The sequence below is a fragment of the Haemorhous mexicanus genome, chromosome 3, assembly GCF_027477595.1.
Source record: "Haemorhous mexicanus isolate bHaeMex1 chromosome 3, bHaeMex1.pri, whole genome shotgun sequence".
NCBI classification, from domain to species: domain Eukaryota; kingdom Metazoa; phylum Chordata; class Aves; order Passeriformes; family Fringillidae; genus Haemorhous; species Haemorhous mexicanus.
In genome coordinates, this window is record NC_082343.1 from 44,078,973 (window position 1) to 44,101,241 (window position 22,269).

At 37.2% G+C, this 22,269-nt stretch overlaps 1 protein-coding gene across 2 annotated transcripts in view; it reads left to right on the forward strand.

Annotated features, from left to right (window-relative positions):
* Positions 1-279: 279 nt before the first annotated feature.
* The window catches only part of NUP133 (nucleoporin 133), a 29,001-nt gene continuing 7,011 nt past the window's right edge, over positions 280-22,269 (forward strand). Inside the window, exons 1-22 of one of the 2 annotated variants that reach the window (XM_059841590.1) lie at positions 280-464; positions 1,549-1,667; positions 2,482-2,585; positions 3,055-3,162; positions 4,726-4,857; positions 5,256-5,318; positions 5,355-5,426; positions 6,051-6,206; positions 6,302-6,372; positions 6,948-7,095; positions 7,906-8,053; positions 8,709-8,866; positions 9,590-9,681; positions 11,967-12,130; positions 13,534-13,628; positions 13,745-13,969; positions 14,954-15,076; positions 15,547-15,646; positions 16,618-16,860; positions 18,046-18,179; positions 19,175-19,333; positions 20,724-20,859. In XM_059841590.1, coding sequence (XP_059697573.1) covers positions 280-464; positions 1,549-1,667; positions 2,482-2,585; positions 3,055-3,162; positions 4,726-4,857; positions 5,256-5,318; positions 5,355-5,426; positions 6,051-6,206; positions 6,302-6,372; positions 6,948-7,095; positions 7,906-8,053; positions 8,709-8,866; positions 9,590-9,681; positions 11,967-12,130; positions 13,534-13,628; positions 13,745-13,969; positions 14,954-15,076; positions 15,547-15,646; positions 16,618-16,860; positions 18,046-18,179; positions 19,175-19,333; positions 20,724-20,859 — 2,935 coding nt within the window. Of the gene's footprint in view, positions 465-1,548; positions 1,668-2,481; positions 2,586-3,054; positions 3,163-4,725; positions 4,858-5,255; positions 5,427-6,050; positions 6,207-6,301; positions 6,373-6,947; positions 7,096-7,905; positions 8,054-8,708; positions 8,867-9,589; positions 9,682-11,966; positions 12,131-13,533; positions 13,629-13,744; positions 13,970-14,953; positions 15,077-15,546; positions 15,647-16,617; positions 16,861-18,045; positions 18,180-19,174; positions 19,334-20,723; positions 20,860-22,269 lie in introns of both variants that reach the window. The other variant, XM_059841589.1, reaches the window with a different exon arrangement.

A 22,269-nucleotide genomic window follows, 5' to 3' on the forward strand; every position in this document is an offset into this window, starting at 1 on the left:
CCGGGCCGGGCGCCCTGCAGGCGCAGCCTCACCACCGCCGCGGGGTTTCCGCCGCTCCCTGGCAGGGGACGCGCCGCGCTCGGATCCTCTCGACTCCGTTCGGCTCCACCCGGAGCCGTTCGGCTCTGCCCAGCTCCTCCCGGTCACACTCGGCTCCGTTCGGCTCCTGCCGGTGGCGCGCGGCTCCCGACCGTTCCCGCGCGGCCCCGCCCCGCGGTGACGCGCTCAGCGGGCGCCTGGCGGGAGCGCGGTGCCGGCGCCGCTCTTGCATCCACAGCCATGTTCCCGTCGACTCCCGCCTCTCCGCGGACCCCGGGCGGGTCGGCCCGCAGGCCCCTGGGCAGCGCCGCCCCCAGCCCTCTCTCTCGGCCGGGCGGCAAGAAGGGCCTGCCCGTCGTGGCGGCGGCCGCCTCCCCGGTGCTGTTCTCGCCGGCGGCGCGGAGGAGCGGCTCCCTCTCGGCGCGGTGAGTCCCGCCCCTCGCCGCAGAGCCGGCCTCGCTGTTAGGTGCCCTAGCCAGTGTGAGGTATATTACAGTACTGTACATTAAAGCCGTACACATACGGCACCACGTGTTCGGCGTTATGGATACCCCTTATTATGTTTTGAATTCGCGGGTTCCTCAAATATGCCCATGTGTGATACTAGTATGATATATGAAAATTATAAGAACTTCCTTATTTATAAAGACGATAAAATAGTCAAAGTTCAGGCATTTCACACCCACCCCTCTCCCCAGCTTCTTCCCCTGTCTTCTCCCTTCCATAGGGATCAAAACTGAGATACGGCATAAGCCCCAGAGCAGTTTCAGGCTTCTTAATCTCTTTCTTGGGAGCAGCTATTTGTTGGTAATTGAGATAAAGAGGATTGCCCATGCTCAGTTTTGGGGAACTTTTGCTTCAAGTCTGCTTAGTAATTTTTGCTAACTGGGTGCAGGGTTTGTCCACTAGCTGTGAATCAACTTTTGCCATTTCACGCAGGGAGGTCTGAGACATCATTGTGAGGACAAATGAAAAGAGGGCATTAACTTGTAAAAGCAGAGAAATTTGCCCACCTCATTGTGTTCAAAAGACAACACAGACGTGTGCTCTTCCAGAGAGAGAAGGTGGGGAAAGATGCAAAGCAGCTTTTATAAGTGGTAGGAAATGCAGCCTCCACAGCAAGCTAAGGGTGGCAGAAGTGCTGTTGGATGCGAGCTGCCACAGCTATTTAAAGTGTTGCACAGTGTGTGCTGCCCTGCAGTGCCAGAGCTAGGGATGGAAGTAGTCCTTGCAGTCAAGGGAGAGCTTCCGATGAGCTTTTCCTGACGGAAGAGTTGTTGCTGGTGAAGTAATGCATATTCAAAGTCAGTTCTTTAAAAATAAAGAATTTGATGACAGCTTGATGGCTTGTAAGGAAGCCACCAAGTTACTGCTCTAGGTGGTGTTCCCAGAGAAAACATGTTTATTTTACATAAATCTGTTTCTAAATAAATACTCATGAAGTAAATTTCTGCTGAAACTGATGAATAAGCAATAACAAGTTAACTGTAACTTTTTGTTTTGTTTAAGAGCGACTCCTACCAGAGTTATCCAGCTTCCTACAGCAACTGAGACAATTAACTATGATGTTAAGGCTTTTGGATCCTCTCTGCCTGTTAAGGTTATGGAAGCCCTGAAGAAGGCTGATGGTAAGAATTGACATTATTTTTCCCCATGAAAATTGACAGGTGAGAGAATTCTTAATGTATTGTTCATGCCATTGACATGCTGACATAACAGAGGAAGCTAAAATGTCTGTGCCTTGCTTTGAATACAACCTGGTTATCTATGTAACAGTAATTATAATAATGCCCATGTGGGTGTGAATGCATGGAAATACCCTTCAGGTGCTGCTTATGCAATTTATTGTAAAAAACCAAGGGTATAAGGAAAGCTAATAATAGGTTTTTAGTAGCTTTTACTTATTGGCCCTTTCTTACCTTTTTTACTTTTCTTACCTTTTTTACTTTTTTGATTTTGTTCTGTTCTAGAGTGGATGCTTAATATTTTTCTTTATTTCAGTTCCCATTTGTTATCTCTTCCAAAAGCCCTAATGATACAAACCTTTCCCTGAGTTCAAAAAATTGGTCTCCTGAACAATTTTTTCTCTGTGGATAAGTTTTTCCTTTATAGTAGATACAAGAGGAACCAAATATGTATCTTAAAAATTATGTTAAAATTGTTGAGTGATTTACAAAGCTATTATAATCTGCTATAAATACATGGAAATGGGTTTTGGGGTTGTCTCTTCATTCTTAAAGGTTGAGGGTTTATTAAGTGGGTTTTTTAACTAGATGTAGTAATTTGATATGTTAATCAAATAGATGGAAATTCTAATATGAAAAGTAGTTTAATAGAAAATATTTCTTATTTTCATATAAGAATGAAAGTTTATTGGTTTAAACGTTACTCTGCAGTGTTTTAAAAATCTGAATGCTTTAAAGAAGTTACTTTTTTATGTAGCTGATGACCAGCTGAGTGTTCAAGTGGATGAAAGTGGATGGGCCTGGCTAGTTCATAAGGAGAGGCTGATTATTTGGAAGATTGGTCAATCTGCAGTAGCTAAGGTAACTAAAGAATCAAACTGGAAAGTCTGTATTTTATGCTATTTCAACTATGGTCATGCAGTTATGGGGTTGGAGGTTTTTTCCAGCTGGAGTTTGTCTGTTTTCCCCCAAAAGCAGCAGGATTGATATGAAGTCATGCTAACAACAGTAACTGAAACTCAAGCTTTTGAAAGAGCTTATAATTTTTATATACCTCTCTTCGGTTTTAATTGTCACCTTGGCAGTGTTGTGAGAAACACTCAGAAATAACTAAAGAAAACCAGTAATATGAAAATATGTTTTTAAGCCATTTGCTGGTTGTGACTACCTTGTTGAAATTGTTTCATGACATTTTTTTCCTTCCCTTACACTGTGTCTGGGTTAGTTGAAATGTCGTTTTTAGCAGGGTCAAAAAGTCCAAAGATTTTGTGGCAGAGGAATAAGTTCTTACAGACTCGTATTTATTATGACATCTCTTTCTTTCTTCCAGTTATCTCTGTGCAAGGAATTGCAGCTGCCGCCCAGTGACTTCCAGTGGAGTTCTAGTTTAGCAGCTATATCCTGTCTCAATTCTTCAGGCGAAGCACCTTCTCTTCAGGTGATCAAATTTTAAATTTTAGTGTTTAAAATCACCTTAAGAATAACTTTGAATATATCTTTTCTTGTCAAAAGGATATATTCAAATTATTTGAATACGTTTGGTGGTATGCTATCTATTCAAAAGGTCAGGATTGATAGTTGGCAGTAAATACTTTTGAAGTAAACAAACTTTGCTAGTCCTTTTAAATTGCACCATGTGCATCCTATAGGATCAGATTAAATGATAGTTTTTCTAAGGACTACTTGACATGCTTTCATAGCAAACAAAAAGGCAATAAGCTCAGAGGTGTTGTGTTAACAATCACCAGGGCAATCAAAATGGGGTCAGCCCAAGTGCAGTTTAAGTGCTGGCTGAAAACATGGTTCAGTGGATTAATTCCCAGTATCCATAGATGAGAGGCAAACCCCAACACCCTCCCTTGGCTGGTCTCTGTAAGGAATTTGACGCTGGAAGGACAGACTTAATCTGTCCTGACTGATTGGTTTCCTAAGTGGTTTTTTTTTCCTGAGTTACTGTATTAGAGGGTGAGGTTCGAAGATCAGTTCTTTTCTGAAAGTGTGTTAATGTGTCTGTTACTATCATTCATTAAAAGAACCTCTCATTTTCAGCTTAGATTTCAGTAAATATATGTGATGATCTGATAAAACTGGGTAAGAAGCTGTGCTTGGAAGTAAGCAGCAGCACAGAATATGTAATACAATCTTTTCTTTTGGTTTGTTGTTGTTTTATTCTTCCAGATGATAAAATGCAATCTTAGTATTTTGGGATTATCTCATGAAACCTGACATGTTCTGACTTACTTGAAGAGGAAGTAATACACCTAACTCTAAAACTTTATTGTATTTTTTGATTTCATCATTCTTTAACTTGTGAATTGAAAGTCAGTGTCTAGTAAAAAATTGGTTAGAAAACTCCAAGGAGCTCTATAACAACTCCCATCTACAGTTCTTCTACTGTTCTGTGATTTTTACATTTTTTTAAACAACCAGTAGATTAAGTGCAGTGCTTTTCTCTAAATGTCTACCTGAGCAGTCTCTTGCTTCACACTTTTAATTTGGTGTCTGTGATTTCCTGAGTTATGCTGTAGACCTATGCCTTTGAAGAGAAGAGATGCCATGTGATTTGTTATTTCTCTTAAAGACACTAGAGCAGTTTCTTTGCTAAATTATAATCTGCATTTGAAGCCTTCCATAATAGCTTTCAACTCTTGGCATCTGAAATTCTCCATAGGCCCTTTTCTGTTTTACAACTGTAAGTTTTGTTTGTATTTCAGCAGCAGACTCTGAATTACCAGGGACAAGAACCAGTAGAAAGTGTTCATTAGGAAAATAAATGTGTATAACATTCCCTGCACAAATTAAGTTGTGCTGCAGAATGTTTTTGTGATTCAGTTCCAGGTCTGTCAGTGTGCATCCATGTATATTTGCTACCCTCTTGTGTCTTTGTCACCCGCAGCCTTGATGTGTAAAATAACTTAAGTTAGAGCTGCAGTCTGATTTAATATTATTATTTTCATCATCATCATCTTGCCTGTTCTCTTAATTGCTTTTTCCCTTCAAGTCCCTGGCAATAATGGTTGCTACCAGTGAAGGTTCTGTGCGCTACTGGCCCAATCTTGCACATGAAGGATCCTTTACAGACACTTTCACAGACTTTGGAGGCTCTCTGTGCAGTTTCCTCACAGCAGTAAAGGTAAAACAGTATGATTTATATTAAAATACCAGTTTTATTCCTAATCTAAAAGTGGAAAAGTATGCTCAACTTTATTAGTCTTAAATCTGCAATAAATGTGGTGACGGTAACTATTTTTTGTCATTAGATTCCAAGGATTATGTGAGAGTTCTGTTGTTTAACTGTAATTGAATTTCATGGCTAAAAATGCTATAAAGCTAAGAAAATGAGTCTCTGCCAGTGCTAAGTACCCATGAGATGTTTGTCTTTTTCTGAGGATGTCTTGTGTCTTGTTCAGCGTTTACCCATATGAGCTGTCATAAAGCATTTTAGCTGACAGTAGAGTTTTCTAGAACGAGATTTAAATTTTTTTTAATGTAGTTGTCTTTTTTAATGTAGTTGCTTTCTCTTTTTGTTAGGGGGGAAGCTTTATTTTATCATCTTCCAGAGGTCAGCTAGTCCGGTTGATACCTGATGGTTCTGGCAAGATTCATCAACATGCCCTGCCACAGGGGCAGGGCATGTTTTCTGGAATTGGTAGAAAGGTTTCTTCTTTCCTGGGTATATTGTCTCCTGGAAGTGATGCAGTGGTAAGCTTGAGAAACATTCATCTTCTTTAATTTCTCTTTGTAATTTCTAGCCTGTGTTTAAGAAAGGAAAAAGAAAAGATTGTATAAAGATGTATGATGACAGAAAACACATGACTCACTCAGCTCATTTGTGTTACTTATATTTCTTTGAAATTCGAAATAAAACCAGAAACCAAATAAATCTGTATGTTTCTGAAGGCTAATGCTGGCTTACTCTTTAGCTCTGAATAAAAGGCAACTTTGGAATAGTAGTCCTTTCTGGGGAATACGCAATGGTTGCATGTCCTGCCCCTTTCTAGTGATAGCTCATTACTAATTGAAGAAACCACCCTGTAATTCTTCTTTTCTGATTTAGCACTGCCAATGGTTGATGACTGGCTTGACTTTTGTCAATGAACTCCACAGAAATTGGCCGGAAGTACAGTAAATGTTTTTAGTGTAGGTGTTCTTTTTTCTATAGAATTAGACTTCTCTTGGAAGTTACCATAATACTCTTCTTGAGTGCAACTTTTGTAGATTGCCCAAGGGAGTGACTCTTTGTGGACTGAGGGTGGTTTAGATTATTCTGTCCAAATATTCAGGCTTTTCTTTAACCTTTTTAGCTTTTTCATTTTTTCAATGCAGATTTCTAGTGTTCTTTGGGATAGAGAGAGATCAAGCTTTTACATGCTAACAAGCTCAAATCTAAACAAATGGGAGATTGATGATTCATCAGAACGTTACATTCTCAGCTGGGATATCAACAGGATCCTGAAAGAACATATTACAGATGCAATTTGGGTAAGAGCCAGCCCAGCTGGAAAGGGTTAGTGTGTTTGTTTTAATTGATAGCCTGTTTATATTCAGTTACACAACAGATGAATTTCTTTTTTTAGGGATCTGAAAGTAACTATGAAGATATTAAAGGAGGAGTAAATGTACAATACATGGATTTGCAACAGAATCGGTAAGGAGGTACACTTGCATCTGGTAAGACCTTTATTATTGAGATAAATCTGTTTCCTGCAAAACTTTCATGTAAGTAATTGCAATTTAATTTTACTGGGGTGGAACTGTTGATAAAATAAGCACTTTATATTAGGTAATTAGGTTATCCTATATTTCATGCTATCATCTTCTTAGCATTACAAATCTTTATCTGATAATAATTCCCTTTACTTTTTTTAGTGTCATTTTATCAGGATTGTGTATTTGTTTTGTCTTAATTTTACAAAGACAAAAGATAAGCAACTGTAACTTGTTCCAGCAGATGCAGAGAATTTAGTATCTCTTGCATTTGATTTAATTGCATGAAATTACAGCTGCCTTGGTTCAGTTTTGTACTGCAATATGAATACTGTTAATAAAGTAACTTGAAAGAACAAAAAGCATAGTTTTTCTTTCTAGAAGAATAAAAGATTAACCAATATCTAGTTGAGATTGTAGTTAGAAAACCTTTTTTTTATTTTTGATTGATAATTTTTGGGCAAGTAAAATATGTAATAATCATCTCTCAATGGTGTGATATCTGTTGTTGAATAGTGATGGGCTGGTCATACTCGCTGCAGCATGGCATCCTGGAGATCGTCCGTGTCTTGTCTACTACACTCTGATAACAGTAGAAGATAAAGGCTGTCAGATGTCTGATGATGTAGTTGTGGAGGTCACACAGTATAATCCAACTTTTCAGGTATGCTAGTGGAGGTTCTGATACCAATTTAAGATTAAGTTCAGTGTCAAGTTTTTTTGTCTGAAGGAAAATGAGTTTCCCTTGAAAGTATGTATTTGTAATACTCTGAGGAAAATGTGTACCAGCACCTCTTGATCTTTAATACTAGCTGTATGTAAAGTTTATGCTTTGCATTTTAAGTTATAAGATAAAACCCTCAAAAATAAGTGTAATCTGATTTATTTTAATTTTTATGCAGTCTTTGAAAGTTTCTACAAAGTGATTTTATCGTATGCTCTTGTAATCCATTTAGAACAGATCTCAAACTCTGAGACTCTTGTTGTGGGACAAGGAATTACGAGGTCTATTTTTTGGTCCTTGCTGGGCAGCTGGCTTGCTAGGAGGGGAGGACTCACTGGTTGTGTGTGGAGTACATTGTCTGTGCTGTGTCTTCTGGAAGCATAAACCTGGGCATTAGATTGCTTTGGTAAACTTCTTCCACTCTTCCCTCTCCCTCCACTGCCTGTAATGGCATCTTAAAGCTCAAAGGCGGAGGAAGAGTGTGAAAACTGTTCAATAATTGATCTGTTTCCTTATCTCTCCATGTGAAATTAGCAAAAATATAATGCATATGGAAGGGGGAAAAACCCAGGATCTACAATTTTAGGGCAAATTAGAAGTGATTTTGTTTGGTTTTTTAGGTTGTAAGTTACATCCATACCTCATTGTCTAAAAGTAAAACAAGTTCAGGCAGCATGGATTAGCATTTAAAATTTTATATGTTTAAGGGATTGATTACATATGTGATATTGTTTGTATTCAACATTTCAGTCAGAAGATGAAGTGTTGTGCTGCCTGGTAGTCCCAGATTACTTCAGCCATGCTGCTTACCTTTACAAGGAAGATGAAGTGTTTGCTTGTTCCACTGGAACTGGCAGAATTTCCTTACCACAGGAAAAAATCATATTTGGCATACAAGGTAACTTGCTGTGGAGGGAAATCACATTTTGTTGGTACCTCTTGATTCAATATTTTTACAGTATTTAGATATCTCGGAGAGCAGTTTTGTACTTTGCTCCTTTATTAAATGTTTCAAGGTGAGAATGTCTCTTGAGTGTATGGAGAAGTGCTGATGTGACAGCCAGTCACGTTGTTACTCTGTTTCAAATCAAAATGAAGCAATCTTGGTATATGAAAGGATGGGGGGCTTTTGCTTGTGGGGCTTTTTCCTTGGTTTTTCTCTTTCCTGACGTTCACTATGGGTTGATATTTTTCTTTGAAGTTAACTCAGTGCCAGATGTCTCTAGGTGTGTCATCCATGACCTTCAAAGTTGTTTTCCAGTACAGCAGGATTATCAGTCCTTACATAGAATTTGAATTAACTGAATCTTCAATTTTTTTCTTCGTTTCTTCTCTTTTCTTCCTTTTTTTTTTTTTTTTAACACTTGCAGTATCTGGAAGTCTACATCTAGAGTAGCAAATAGTTCCACAATTTTTCTAGGTCAGGTGCAGTTATCGATTACTGTTGGTTGATTAATGACAAAAGTCAATAATTGTCTATGAAACTCTTAGGTTTTGGCTTTTAAATAAAGTGGTAATTTTGTGCTTGCTTTTTTTCCCTCTCCTAATTTTAGGAGATAGTATATTAGGAGCAGGTTCCTGTAATAGCCTTCCCATCTTCTTTGCCAAAAAAAGTGGACTTGTCACTATCTTGTCCAGGGAAAATATTTCTGTGCTTCCTGAAGACCTTGAGGATGCCCTGTCCTCTTCTATTGCTGGACCAAGAAGTGAGGTAATGGTTGTTTGCTTGCCTGATTGAAAACAGGGTATAAATGGTCGTTTTTTATGTCACTTTTGAATTTTCACTGTGGAAATCCTTGCTTGTTTGTGTTTAAAACTTTTTTTTTTTTAGAGACTCAAACACTTGTAATGAAGGCATTTTCAAAACAAAAATTTTTACCTCTGCCAGTTCGAGTAGCTTTTTTTATTTTGTTTCACAGTTGAGGTTTCCATGAAATTTGCATTTTTTCCTTTTAGGTGTGTTGCTGTCAATCACTAGGCCTAGCACTATAATCAGTTGTTGCTATTAACTGGTATTTTAGTGCAAGTCCTTTTTGTGATTGAGCTGATGAAACTGTGTTTTTCTTAACAAACTAGTTTCTAGTTTAGTTTGTCTGCAGTTAAGCTGTTTTAGTGGGTGATAGTACTCAGGAATACCTTTTGAATCCTGTCAAAAATGGTTTGTTTGAATCTTCAAATAGTTATCATTAAAAATCAGATGGGTACAGTAAGTTGGTGTAAGTTCCTTTGCAGATGGTGTGAATTTTGGTCAAACCTCTGTGTGACTTTCATTATAATGTATCTTAGAGGTTTATGTTTGACATACTAAACACAACTACTTCCAGGAGTAATTTTATTTTAAATCTGTGGCGTTACTACTTTAAAAAATTGTTTTCATTTCATAATGAAGATTATTATTTGTCTTGCAGCTGAAGTTTTTATTTTGCATTTTCAGAGTCCTGCATTTGATGCAACTGGTAGGCTAGAAGTTATAGCTCAAGAAGATAAAACCAAATTATTGAAAGCTGCTTTTCTACAGTACTGCAGGTAGAAATTGCACTTCATTTTTGAGACACTGTTTGCTGAGGCGCTCTGATATTTGAGTAAGAGATTGTCTTGGTTAGGATATTCCTGTGCTATTTTAGTTGTAGCTTTTTTAATGACACACATCTTTATTAGGAGAGCATTAAATGGCTAGTGTAAAAGGGATATGTGCTAGAAGGGAGCAGACTTCTGTAATCTCAATCACTTGTCACTTCTCTGTGTAAATTCTATGGGTATGTTTGTGCCAGTGAAACAATTTTCAACTTGTCATTTTGACTTATTTATTCTTTAGTAAGTGGTGTTTTGTTGTTGAAAAAAATTTTTGTCCTCATTGTTATTGGCCTAGCTGTTTTCAGTAATACTTTTGAGTGTACTTGTGGCTATGAAGATTAACTGGTATGGCAGACTTTGGGCAGGATGATGATTTTTTTTTTCCAGATTGGCTGATGTGGAAGAATTAGTGGTTCAAATTACTCTATTTGTCAAACTATCCTGATTAAATCAGTTGGAGTGTGGGGAGGCATGTGATGTTCCTGAAAGGTTTGATGTTGAGATGAGTGATGTAAACAAAGGGGGAAAAGGAGAAAGAAGAAGATAAACAGATCTGTAGGCTTAGATTAATTATTTAATTATTAATTATTTAGAGGGGGCTGTTGTCAATATTTATGTATTTAAAAAGCAAAGCAAACAACCCACACACCCTCTTAGGACTAATCTCCTTAAAAAGTCTTAAAATTTGGAAAGAACAGGTTCATGATAAGAGGGTAGGAGTGCTTTTGCCATAGAACTTCCTGTGAGGTAAAAAATAATGAAGGGGATTAGTCACAGACACTAAAGGATACCAATACAAGATCTGTAAAGAGGCACAGAATTTACATGAATTCTGCATGTGTTCAGAAGTGCTGTTAAACAGAAGCTGCTGGATGTGGCAGGAATAGCTGTGGTCTGAGAGCACAGTTAACAAACAGTGTTATTGAGGATGTGTACAAAGGGGTTGGAAACAGAAGGAAGTGGGAGGTAGTAAGGAAAACAGTGTGAAACAATATAAAAGTTGGAAGTTATTTCAATAAAAATCTGGGTTATATTTATGAAACTAGCAGAAAATAATAATTTTATGTATATATTAGTTATTCTGATTTTTTTTTTTCTAGAAAAAAATAGTCTGGTAAAGTGAATGGAGCAGTATTCCACAGAGCAGATGTAGCAGAGGCCTGTCCAGATGGCCAGTGGCTTGATGCAGACCAAATAATGGAAGGTTGTGCAGCCACTGGAAGTGTAAAGTGTACCAGCTATGCTGTGAGCTCTGGCAGCTTTGTAGACATAGTGATCTTCAGAGGGGATAGGAAGTTCTGTGGAAAGATCAAGTTGACCCTTTTTGAGGGCACTTCATGATTGGAAGGACCTAATAAAGTCCCATGTAACTTCCTTAGAGACACATCGTGCTGCGTAGTAATGATGGGACTTTCTTTTTTAATAGAAGATTCAGTTTATTCCAGTTTTTCAAAAATATCCTTTGCTTTAGTTTACCTTTTCTGCAATTTCTTTATGCACTACTGGGTTGTTTTCTTTTTTTTTTAATTCATAGACATCTTGGTCATTTAGATGTTCAAAGTGAAAGTTTAATGAAAGATATAAATACTTCCAGTGTTGGACTGACAATATCCCTTCTCAGTCAGAATACTATAATTTTTTAGTCACAAAATCAAATCCCTGGGTTTTGTATATATTGCATAATTCTTACATAGAAGTACAACTTCATACCTTGAAGGTCTGTGTTTGGTTGCTTCTTGCTGTTTTACTTACTGATAGGAATAAGAGGATTCTTTGAAATGATAGGAAATAAAAATAATGCATTATATTTTCTGAAGCATTTTCCTGAGAGCTTTTATGAGCTTCTCCTCTATTGCCATTAGGGAGTGATTGAGAAAATTTTAAAGCAAGCAATAGAAATTTAGTGACTTAAGTACTAGATACATCTAGGCTTAGCTCTTTGTGATGAGTCTTTTCTCTTTAATAATTATAATGATAGAGGTAATAAAAAAGGTGTACCTTTACTCCTGGCTTGTGCTTTTTTGATTTATAAGTTGTGCAGCCTTCTTGCTTTTAAAGAATTGGAGTACCTTTTATCTACAGTTAGTTTAAAGAGAGTTCAAAAAATGCTTGATGTATATAATCTAAAGAACTTCACAAAAAGTGTATCAGAAAATCCTGTTAACTGAGGGGTTTTTTTTTTTTCTATGACCCTGTTGGTTGATTTTATTTAGCATACCTTGTTTAATTTATTTCAGGAAAGATATAGTCAATGCACAAAGCATGGTACTTGAGCTCTTTCCAAGTAATGCAGACCTGGAGTCTGATGCTGAGCTGGATAGAGCAGTGACTCAGATCAGTGTGGACTTAATGGATGATTACCCTGCCTCTGATCCAAGATGGGCTGAATCTGTACCTGAAGGTAAATATAACATGTTGGTTTCTGAGCTTTTTGGTTTGTAGTTTTGGTTGGTTTGTTTTGTTGGTTTTTTTTTGTTATTTGTTTTTGGTTGTTGTTGTTGTTTTTTCTGAAATAGTCTCTATAACATTCTAGGTAACGTTATACTTTAAGCTTTGCAAAGAAGGCATAAGGGTCCCTTGCCCTCTATCACTACTAGATATATTTCCAGAAAGACTTAAAAGATGCATCTTTTGATATTACCAGATAAGCTTGCAGTCTGCTGTGATTAGTTCTTGACTTCATGCAGTAAACACAAAGAGCAAGGAAAAAATATTCTGAGAAGTGTACCTTGTGCAAGGATCAGGTGGTGTTACTCTAGTATTTCCATGATTCCTTGTGTAGTTTTGAATCATTTTCCAAAAAACAGATGTGCTAAGAGAAAGAGCTTATTTGTTCATTCTTAGCTCTGTTGTAAGTGTGACTGCACAGCTTCTGTTCACCTTGGGTCCTGCGTAAACTGGTATTCCTCCTGGGCTTTGGTATTTATATCTGCCTGAAAGAGGACTAGAGAAAATTGGTTTATAGGTATTTGTTGTACATAAAGGATTAAAGCAGACATGTTTTCAGCAAGAAACTTTTTTGTTCATGTTTTGGTGTCTCTTACAAGTTTTAATTTGAATGTGGCCTCAAACCTCTAGGCAGTAGTTGCTAGTTAGAGAGTAGAGGCTTAATTTGAAAGTTCATGTAAATAGTTACAGATGGATGATGTTTTGTTGTTTGTGTCGGGCAGCCAGTTGGAAATTGTCAGGCATCACATTCTCACTATTTTCTGAATCAACTTTATTTTTAATTTGACAGCCTGTCTGTGCTTATTCCTGACTAAAGCCAGAAATGAAAATGGATAGCTTCTTGGAAATTATCTTGCTAAGTTTGCTCAGTGATAGCTCGTCCAAGTTTTTATCTTGATATTATAAGCATATTTAGTTTATACAAAAAATCTGGATGCAGAGTCAATTAGATCTGAATGCTTGCTAACACTGTAGCTTCTAGTAGCTGTGGTCTAATGCATAATAAATTTAGCAATAGCTAGTCCACCACGAGGATAAAAATACTAGTCTGGATCCTGCTAAAACTAGAATATGCTTGTGAGCTGCTATTTTAGCAGCATTATGAATTGAGTATTTCTGAATAGTACTGATCTAAAGATACTTTATTTCTTCTAAAAGCTTTTCTTCAGCCATGATAGAATTGAAAAAGATAGACTAAAAATAGCATGGTAAGCAGTATATAAATGTGTGTGCATATACGGTAAAAAGTACCAGTGTGGTACTGCTATAAAAATTGACAGATTAGTTTACCTCAGAGGCACAAAACGTCCAAAAATTGATATCAGGTGCTCTGACCTAAGATTTTACTTTTTTTAGAAGCAGCTGGTTTCAGCAACACATCTCTCATTCTTCTTCATCAGCTAGAGGATAAGACAAAAGCACACTCGTTCTTCATTGAGTTTCTTCATCAGGTAAGTCCTACTGTTCTTTTGGTATCAGCACACACAGTTTATTGCTTTGTCTTGATTCCTCTAGAACACTGTTTAAAGTGCATGGGGTGTTTTGTTTTGTTTTTCTTTAATAAAAGGTTGGTGTGTTTGAGCGTCTGGGCAGTTTTCCAGTGCGAGGGATGCCGATGGCCACCCGACTGTTGCTCTGTGAGCATGCAGAGAAACTGGCAGCAGCTATTGTTCTCAAGAATCATCACTCCAGGCTGCCTGAGCTGGTGAATGCTGCTATACTGATTGCATTGAACAAAAGGGAATGTGATGTTCCACCAAGCCTTACCCCTGCTGATGTGTTCTTTAGGGAGGTAAGAAACCTGTCATTCCTGAAGAACTGTAGAGCCTTGCATGTAGCAAATGTTACAGTGCTTTGAAATGCACTTGAAACTTTTCCCTGTAACTGTAAAAATCAATTCAACTTTACACAGCTACCCTTTCAATAGGGATAATGTGGTAGTATTTTCCTCACTTTGGTGTATGTACTTTTTTTGTGTCTGCAGCTGAAACTCAATTTCTGACAAATTTTATGTTGCAGAAGTAAAGTTACAATTTCCAACTACCCAACATGGGTAAGCAATGAAAAATTCTGACACATCAGAAGATGCATGCTAAATTATAACTTTTAAGGGATTAATTGAAGATTATGAAGCTTTCCAGACAGGAGAGCTGCTTTGATGAGCTGTCCTGGATGGAATTATATTAGTTCAGTCACTTATAATTTTTGTCCTCTCTAACATTAGTCAAGCTAAGTTAGTTCTCAGTTTATGCTGCGTTCCGGTCAAGTGCTTCGTCTTTATTTCTTTCTTCCTTCTTGAGAAGAACTATGCACAAAACATTTATTCTTAGGAAGTTTTTTACTGCAGAGAACAATAGTTGCTAAGGGAGAAAAATAAATATAAAAGAAAACAGAAATAATAGTCTGCTATTTTAAAGCAGATATGTTATCCAGTATGCTTTATGTAACAAAGATTCTGCTGCCAAATATTCCAGAAGATGATGGAGGAATATGCTTAATGGAAGTGTATGAAGTTGTTTTCAGAAATGAGGAATTTACCCTCTTTTTTACTTTCAGATTTAAGTCCAGAAAGAGGGTATTTTTGTAGTTTTAAGTATTGTATGAACCATAAGCTGGTTGTCAGTATGCGTTAGGGTAGGTGATGACTTTTAATGTTTTTGGCTATTTATGTGGTTTATACTGATGTACTTATTTTTCTATACAGCTCTTGGCTTTCAGGTATCAGCTGATAGTGGACATATTTGTGTTCAGTGTAACTTTTCTTTTTGTCTTCAAGGTATCCCAGATAGATTCCATCTTTGAATGCTTGTTAGAAGAGGAGGAGCAAATCCTGAAAGATATGCCTATTGAATCAATTGAGTGGGCCCAGATAGTTGTCAATGTGAACAACATCATTAAGGTACAGAACTGCCTTAACCAAGATGTTTCTGGGAGGGGAAGATAAGCATAAAGGGCATAGAGCAAATTGAGTGTAGCACTGACCTGTGCTACAGTAACCCGAGTTACTGACCTGTGAAGAAAAATGAATGTGCTTTTCACATGTCCAAATACAGCAGGAAGGAAAAGACAGCCTTGGGTGGAATTAGGGACATTCCTTTCCTCCTGAACCACTGTTCAAGATAATTTGAGAAGTTGCAGCTTTGTTGGAAGTTGTAAAGTCTTAAATAGGTAGCAAAGAGTGAAGACCTTGGGTTTGAGCCCTGAGGTTTCTTGCTCAGTCTATATGTCCCCGTCTGTCCAACTGAGAAAATAGTGTAGGAAAAATGTGGGTATTGAAGGAACATTTCAAAATTACAAAAGACAGCATCTTTAGTGGTCTGTGTATACTGAGGTAGGCTTTAAAATACTGACATCCTTACCTTTCAATAGGATATGCTACAAGCTGCCTGTCAGTATCGTCAGTCTAGAGCCTCTTTATATAAAACAGGAGAACTTCCAGAAAGAGAACCTGAATATATTCCATGGACAGGTGAGAAAATACTACTACAAGTTCATAATTTCAGTCTGGATTTTAAACTTTCTGTTAAAAGCTGCAACAGGGTTGTCAGTGAGAGTAAGTGAAAATGAAGTTTTTATTTGGGGAATGAAATGGGATGAATCAATGAGCTCTTAGTTTGTCTAGTACTGATGATGCTTTTTTAAAACTTGCATTGCAAATTTGGCAATAAAATCACAAATTTGGGAAAGAAAACTAATTTTAGAATTTTTATAGATTTTTTTTTTTTAATGCATTGGTTCTGTTTGGGAGATCTGTGGGGTACATAACATTAAAATAAATCATAAAATGTGATCCATAGCTGTTTTAAAAGGACTGACGATTCTCTCTTGCATAAATGTTGTTTTGTTTTGATGATTTAATAGTGTGAAAAACTATCAGAACAAATATTCTCAGAAGCAGGCACTTTCCAATTGATGCTTAAGCTTCCCTGTAACCTCTACATGTAAAACATGTTTAGTTGTTTAGTGCTTCTGAGACAGAAGTCTTGCAATCCATATTCCTCGTCACAAAAGCAGGACCCATGCAAATTCTTTTGATCTTATGTTTTGATGACTATATCAAAGTATTTAAATCAGGTTAACAGAAGTTGCCTTTTTCTTGTGTGTATTCTCTTACTTTGCTTAGAAATAGTGCAAGTGATTCTTTTCTGAAAAAAGAGCTGATGTTGGTAGTTGGCAGCATAGATCTGCATAGTTCAGGCTTTTAGCTTACCATGTCTTGGCCCAGTTTAATGCGTAAAAGTAGATGGGAGTAGTTGTTTATTGCTGGAGGTGGAGTGATGACGGTATTACTTTGATTATCAAAAGTAAAACATTTATTGTCTCTTTTTTTCCTTGTTGTTTTTTTTTTAATTATACATAGTAATGTTTTTCTTTCACTTTGCCACAGATTGCTGTGGTGTTGGATTATTGCTGTAATGTTCCCTGTGTTGTTTTCCCAAGCCTCCAGCAGCCTCCGTGCGTCGATAGCGCGGCAGCACGGCACCATCCTGAAGGTGGTGTATCCCCAGGTGGACAGCAACCTCCGCAGCGTGGTGGCCGAGCAGCTGGTGGCACTCCTGGATTGCTTTCTGGATGGCTACGTCACTCAGCTGAAGTCTGTGGATCGTCTGGCTGACCAGGAGCGGTACAGCAGCGTGGAAATGGAATATGTCCAGAAAAGAGCCGAGCTCTTGTCACCTCTCCGTGAGTGCTCTCCACATTCTTTAATGCAAAGATTAAGGGGTCCATTCAATGAGGAAGTGACACCAATTTGGAGTAAATAGCATCTGAGTATGAATTCTGCTTGCTTTACACAGTTGCTTTCAGAGTACAAATGGCTGGTCTATGATGTAATGAGATAATTACAAAATAAAAGCAGACTACAAGTTAGCATCCAGGACTGCGCTCCATGTGTGTTACTGTTGTTAGACATCTGGGTAATTGAATTTTTGTCTTCTGCTAACTTGTTGCATTTTTCTGGCAGTTATTTGTCTTGTACTGCCTGGTAGAAAGTAGCCCATAAATGGGTTCTAAATGTTTATATTGTTGCAGGCTGAGATAAACCTGTACTCCTGAAAGCTTGTCTGGTGTTTATCAGTGAATAGTTACATTTTGAAGCCAAATTATTTAATTATTGTGCCCATTGTTTAAGGTGTTGCATGTGGTTAAGTCCTGAATGAGTAAGGCATAGAAAAGTTCCCTTTTGAAATGGCTATAAGTTGGTGTAAGTGCATTTGAGTGGCTTTGGAAAGTTTAACTTCTTTTTTTGACTGAAGTAAATTATATAAGTAGAACAATCTAATGATAATTTTTGAGCATTCTTAGAAAAAGCTTCATAAAATTATCATTGCCCACATTCATGGGCTCTATTAGCTTATAAATACATTTTATATCATTATGTTCAATCTAAGGTTTGTATTTCCTTACAAACAGAACTAAGTCTTTTGCTGACTTACATATTTAACTGAACTGAGAGGAAGATTCTAAGTAGTTTTTCTTCAATGCAAGCCCAATTATCCTTATTTGTTCTGTTCTTTTTCAAAGCCTATGGCTTCTGCTTTTTTGCTTTGTGCATTTAAGTGGCTGTTATTGTAGATGTTAAGTCATGGGTGGAATTGCCTCCCCCAGTGTAAATAGCAGATGATGCTAACTTCCAGAAGAAACAGAAGACATGATGCCATTTAATATTCCCTTTTTCCCTCTTGCTGTGGGACAGAGATGGTAGGTCTGTGAATGTGCTGTGCATGGGAGATTTATGCAGGAGGGGAATGTTCCTTTGGGAATGTGCGAGTGTCTCCTCAATGACAACACTTAAAACTTGTTTTCATTTTTCTGGTTTCAGACATAGGTGAGATCATTTGATAAAACCTCTTTTTCTTGGTTACTTAGTTTCCCTGGGACAGTACCAGTTAGCAGCTGCTTTAGCAGAGAAGTACTGCGACTTTGATATCCTGGTGCAAATGTGTGAGCAGACAGACAACCAGGCCAGATTACAACGCTACATGACTCAGTTTGCAGATCAGGCAAGTCTCTTCTATTTCCTTTAGGTAGTGTTTTATAATAAGTTTGTACCGGAAATGTTGAAAAATATATTATTGCTTTCTGGGGTTTCCTTTCCTGTTTTTTTTAAATCCTAATGTAATTTTGTATACATACAGGGGTAATGTGGAAAATTGTAGTCGATATTCAGTGTAAAATATCCAGTGGAGAATTTTACATTGGGAAGACAAAGCTAGCCAGCAGAAATAAAGGTACTGCCTGTATGGATAGTGCCTTTTTATGGGACCTTTTTGTGCCCCAGACATGTTTTCTCATTCTTAGCATTTTGTGATTTCTTCACTCAGGTGCTGTTGTCGTTACACTGTTGTTTTATTAAACTAACATAACATAAAGTGGAGGATAATTTCCAAAAGAGATTAAATTGTTATCTGTATAAATAGAAAAGTAATTAATGTGTTAATATAAAAGTAGTTAGGAAGAGTAGGAAGGTAGGGCTGTTGCTTTGGGGTTTTTTGCATTGTCCTGCTACATATTTGTTGGACAGTTTTTCCACTGTCTGTTAAAATCTAGTGTAAAAATTAAGTGTGCTGAAGTATTAGAAACCTTAAGGAGAGATTGCTTGAAATGTGTGGGACTGGAACAAAAAGGTGTTAATTTGAGAATTAGTGAGATGAATTTGTTTAGCTTTCCACAACTATTGGGAAAAGAGAAATCCTGGAGTCTACATGTTTCCTAGTAAAGAGAGTACATAAAGTTTGTTTAAATAACAAAAAACAAGAGTATCAGTAATAAACAGAAATTATAGCAAACTTTTAAAATAGTGCTTCTTAAAATACTCAGCCTCAGACTCTGAGGGGGATTTTTATCAACACTGTAATTTCGTGTGTGTGTGTGTGTCTGCCTTTATCAAGCAGGTTCTTACTATTTTCTTACCAATTGTATTTTATAAAGCACTTAGAAGGCAAACCAGATATGAAATGTAACTTTTAAAATTTATTCATATTTCTCTTATGTTCAGAACTTCTCCGATTTCCTGTTCCGCTGGTATCTGGAAAAAGGAAAGCGAGGAAAGCTGTTATCTCAGCCCATTGCTCAGCATGGACAGCTGGCCAGTTTCTTGCAAGCACATGAACATCTGAGCTGGTTACATGACATCAATAGCCAGGATTTGCAAAAGGTGGGGTTTCTTAAATACAGCCAAATGGAAGTACCACACGTTGAACAGGTCAGGTACATATTCAAGTAGGTAATTTGCTGAGTTATGACTCTTCCCCATCAAAAGACAGCTTGTCCAGGTGAGTTAGGGGAAAGATTGCAGATAATTAATTTGGTACTTTTGGAGTACCAAAAGCCTCCCTTCAGGCACCATCTGGTATCTCATGTAAGCCACGGCACCATGTAATGGAAATCAGGACTGCTTTTCATCCCTGGCTGGTGGCTAGTACTTTTTACTGAGGAAGTTTGGTTTGGCTACACAGTCATGACTTTGATGGAATTGGGGATTTATACTGAAGATCAATAGCATTATAATATTGTCCAGCCAGGGAAAAATTGAAACTTCAAGACTAGCATCTTAAAGCTAAGGAATTTGGCGGTATCATGAAAGTAAAAAAGCTGTTGGTAACTTTAATCACTTACATTCATTGTTTAAAGTATTTTTAATAGCAAATGTGCATGTGGATAGATTAATGTGACATTGTTTTTAAACATGATTATTTGTTGCCTTCTGAGCTTTCCAGTTACATTCCCTCTTCTTGCTGGTTAGTCTTTCCTTCGTTCTGCTAGACTTAAAAATGCATTTAATTTAACAGTTAAAAGTATTTCAAATAACAAATGGCTTCTTTCAGTCCATGTGCACGTTTGTTAAGCATGAAAACCATGGAAATATTATCCTACTGCAAACTGTAGGTTCACAATGCCATATCCCTTTTAAACAAACAAAGTCCCACCCACCAACCCCAACCAAAACAAATAAAAACCACTCTGAGAATATTGTAATATTACATTTGTGTCACTTGAATTTTTCAATGTCATGGCAAAGCGCTTTGAAGAGGGGGTAAGGATTCTAAAATATACATTTAATTCTGTGTAGGTAGTTTATTTCTGAGTGCTCAGAAACTGTTCCTTTGTCTGATAAACAAATTCTTGCCTCTATAGTTGGTTACTGCAGAAGTTATACACAATTCTGTTTTTTCAAATTCTCACATTAACTGGTAAAACAATCTGCATGAAAAAGTGTTCTGTCAAAACATATTTGCCTGGCTTTTATTGCAAAGAATTGAATTAGATCCTAAAGATACGTGTGAGATTGCAGTTTATCCTTTGATAATGCTTTAGGTTTTTTTTATTAGCAATAAAAAGATTTTTTAAATATATTGTTGAAGGAGAGAGCATCTTGTTGGAGGGTGTAATGCAGAGTTTCACTGTGCAAACTGTACAGCTTTTAAAATTAAGTGTTATACTATTGCAAACAATAAATAGCTGTGAGACTTCTGATAAAATTCTTGTCTGTTAACCTTCTGATCCTAATTTACAAAACTGATTTCTAACATCTTTATTAATTTTAGGCTCACAGAACATTGCAGACTTTAGCAAATATGGAGACACGATATTTTGCAAAGAAGAAAACACTTCTTGGCTTGAGCAAATTAGCTGCACTAGCATCGGACTTCTCAGAAGACATACTACAAGAGAAAATAGAAGGTAAGAAATAGAAACAGGACAAAGTGAAGAAAAGACTTACTAAATTACTGAATCAAGAGTCCCATTAATTTTGGAGATTGTTGATTTTTTTATGTTGAGGGTGCTGACTTAGTGTGGTAAGGATAAACGGGCTGATGATTTTGCTCATTTTAGGAAGCACGAGGAAGATGGCGTGAGGCACTAATCTCAGTGTTCACTTTCATCTGTGAGTTAGGACTATGAGCGTGGCAAATCTGTACCTTTCCACTTTTTCTACTTATACGTATAATATTGGCAAAAATAACAAGCTGCACCTCTACTTTGGGAAGTGGCTGAAAGTTGTCAGCCATTCACACTGAATGTATTTTAATGAAAAATGAAATCTGCATTTTATATTTCAGATGGAAGGTAAAAATTAATTCTTAGAGCCCATTTATAGAATGGCTTTCACTTCTGATTTCTTCTCAAGTCCTGAGGCTGTTAGGCTTTACAAGGAAATCCTGTAACTGTGCTGTAGTGCAGTAACACGGTTGCAAATATATACAGTTGTGATCAAGAAGTGCTTTCTCAGGGTTTTGCTCTCTATCTAGGAAGGTTACCAGTGTCTCGCTGTACTCTATCTCAAATTATGTGAACAGGAGAAGTACAAATATCTGTCCTGCTTCATTACCAAATGCAGTGGTTCCACTGCTCTGCCATTGCTATCCCTTTGGAGAATATTGTTTGTGCAGTCCATGTGCTGTGAGTTTGAGAAAAAGCAATTTTGCAGTACTGGTTGAAGGATTCTGGCCACCAGGGGGAAGCTTTGGAATACGACTCAGGGTCGCTGTTCAAGCTTACTTCTGTTTATCTGCATATTTATCCATCTATGTAATGAATAGTTTTTAAATCCTGTTGAAAAAGCCTGGTAATAATTAGGTTAACTAAGTAGGCTTTAAAAATTATTTTTAGCACATAATAATAATGTATTATTTGCCTTTTAAGTTGTATAGCATTGCATGAAATCTTGAAGTTTAAATCTGCTTTTTACCACTGTAAAAATGCCTGTGCTAATGTGAAAAATCTCTCCTTTAGATAGGAAAATTTTGAAATGACAAATGAGACAATCAAAGCCTTATTTCAATGGACTTGAGGACTCTCAAAATTTGTTCTGGACTGCATTCTGCTACACATTTCTGTGTGGCACATGATGTAGTTGTTAAAACTTAAACTCTTTGTGTATCGCTTTCCTATTGATAAAGAGAGACTAATTATTTTTGCCACATTTTGCTTATTCCTTTAAACAGATAAAATGCTCCACAGAATTATTTTCCCTATTCTCACATGTAGTGGAAGTTGGTGGAAAGGGCAGTTGGTTGATACTATTCCATTTGTGGAATAATGTGTTGTTGATATTATTCCATTTTGGATGTCTCAGAGTAGCAAGTTTCT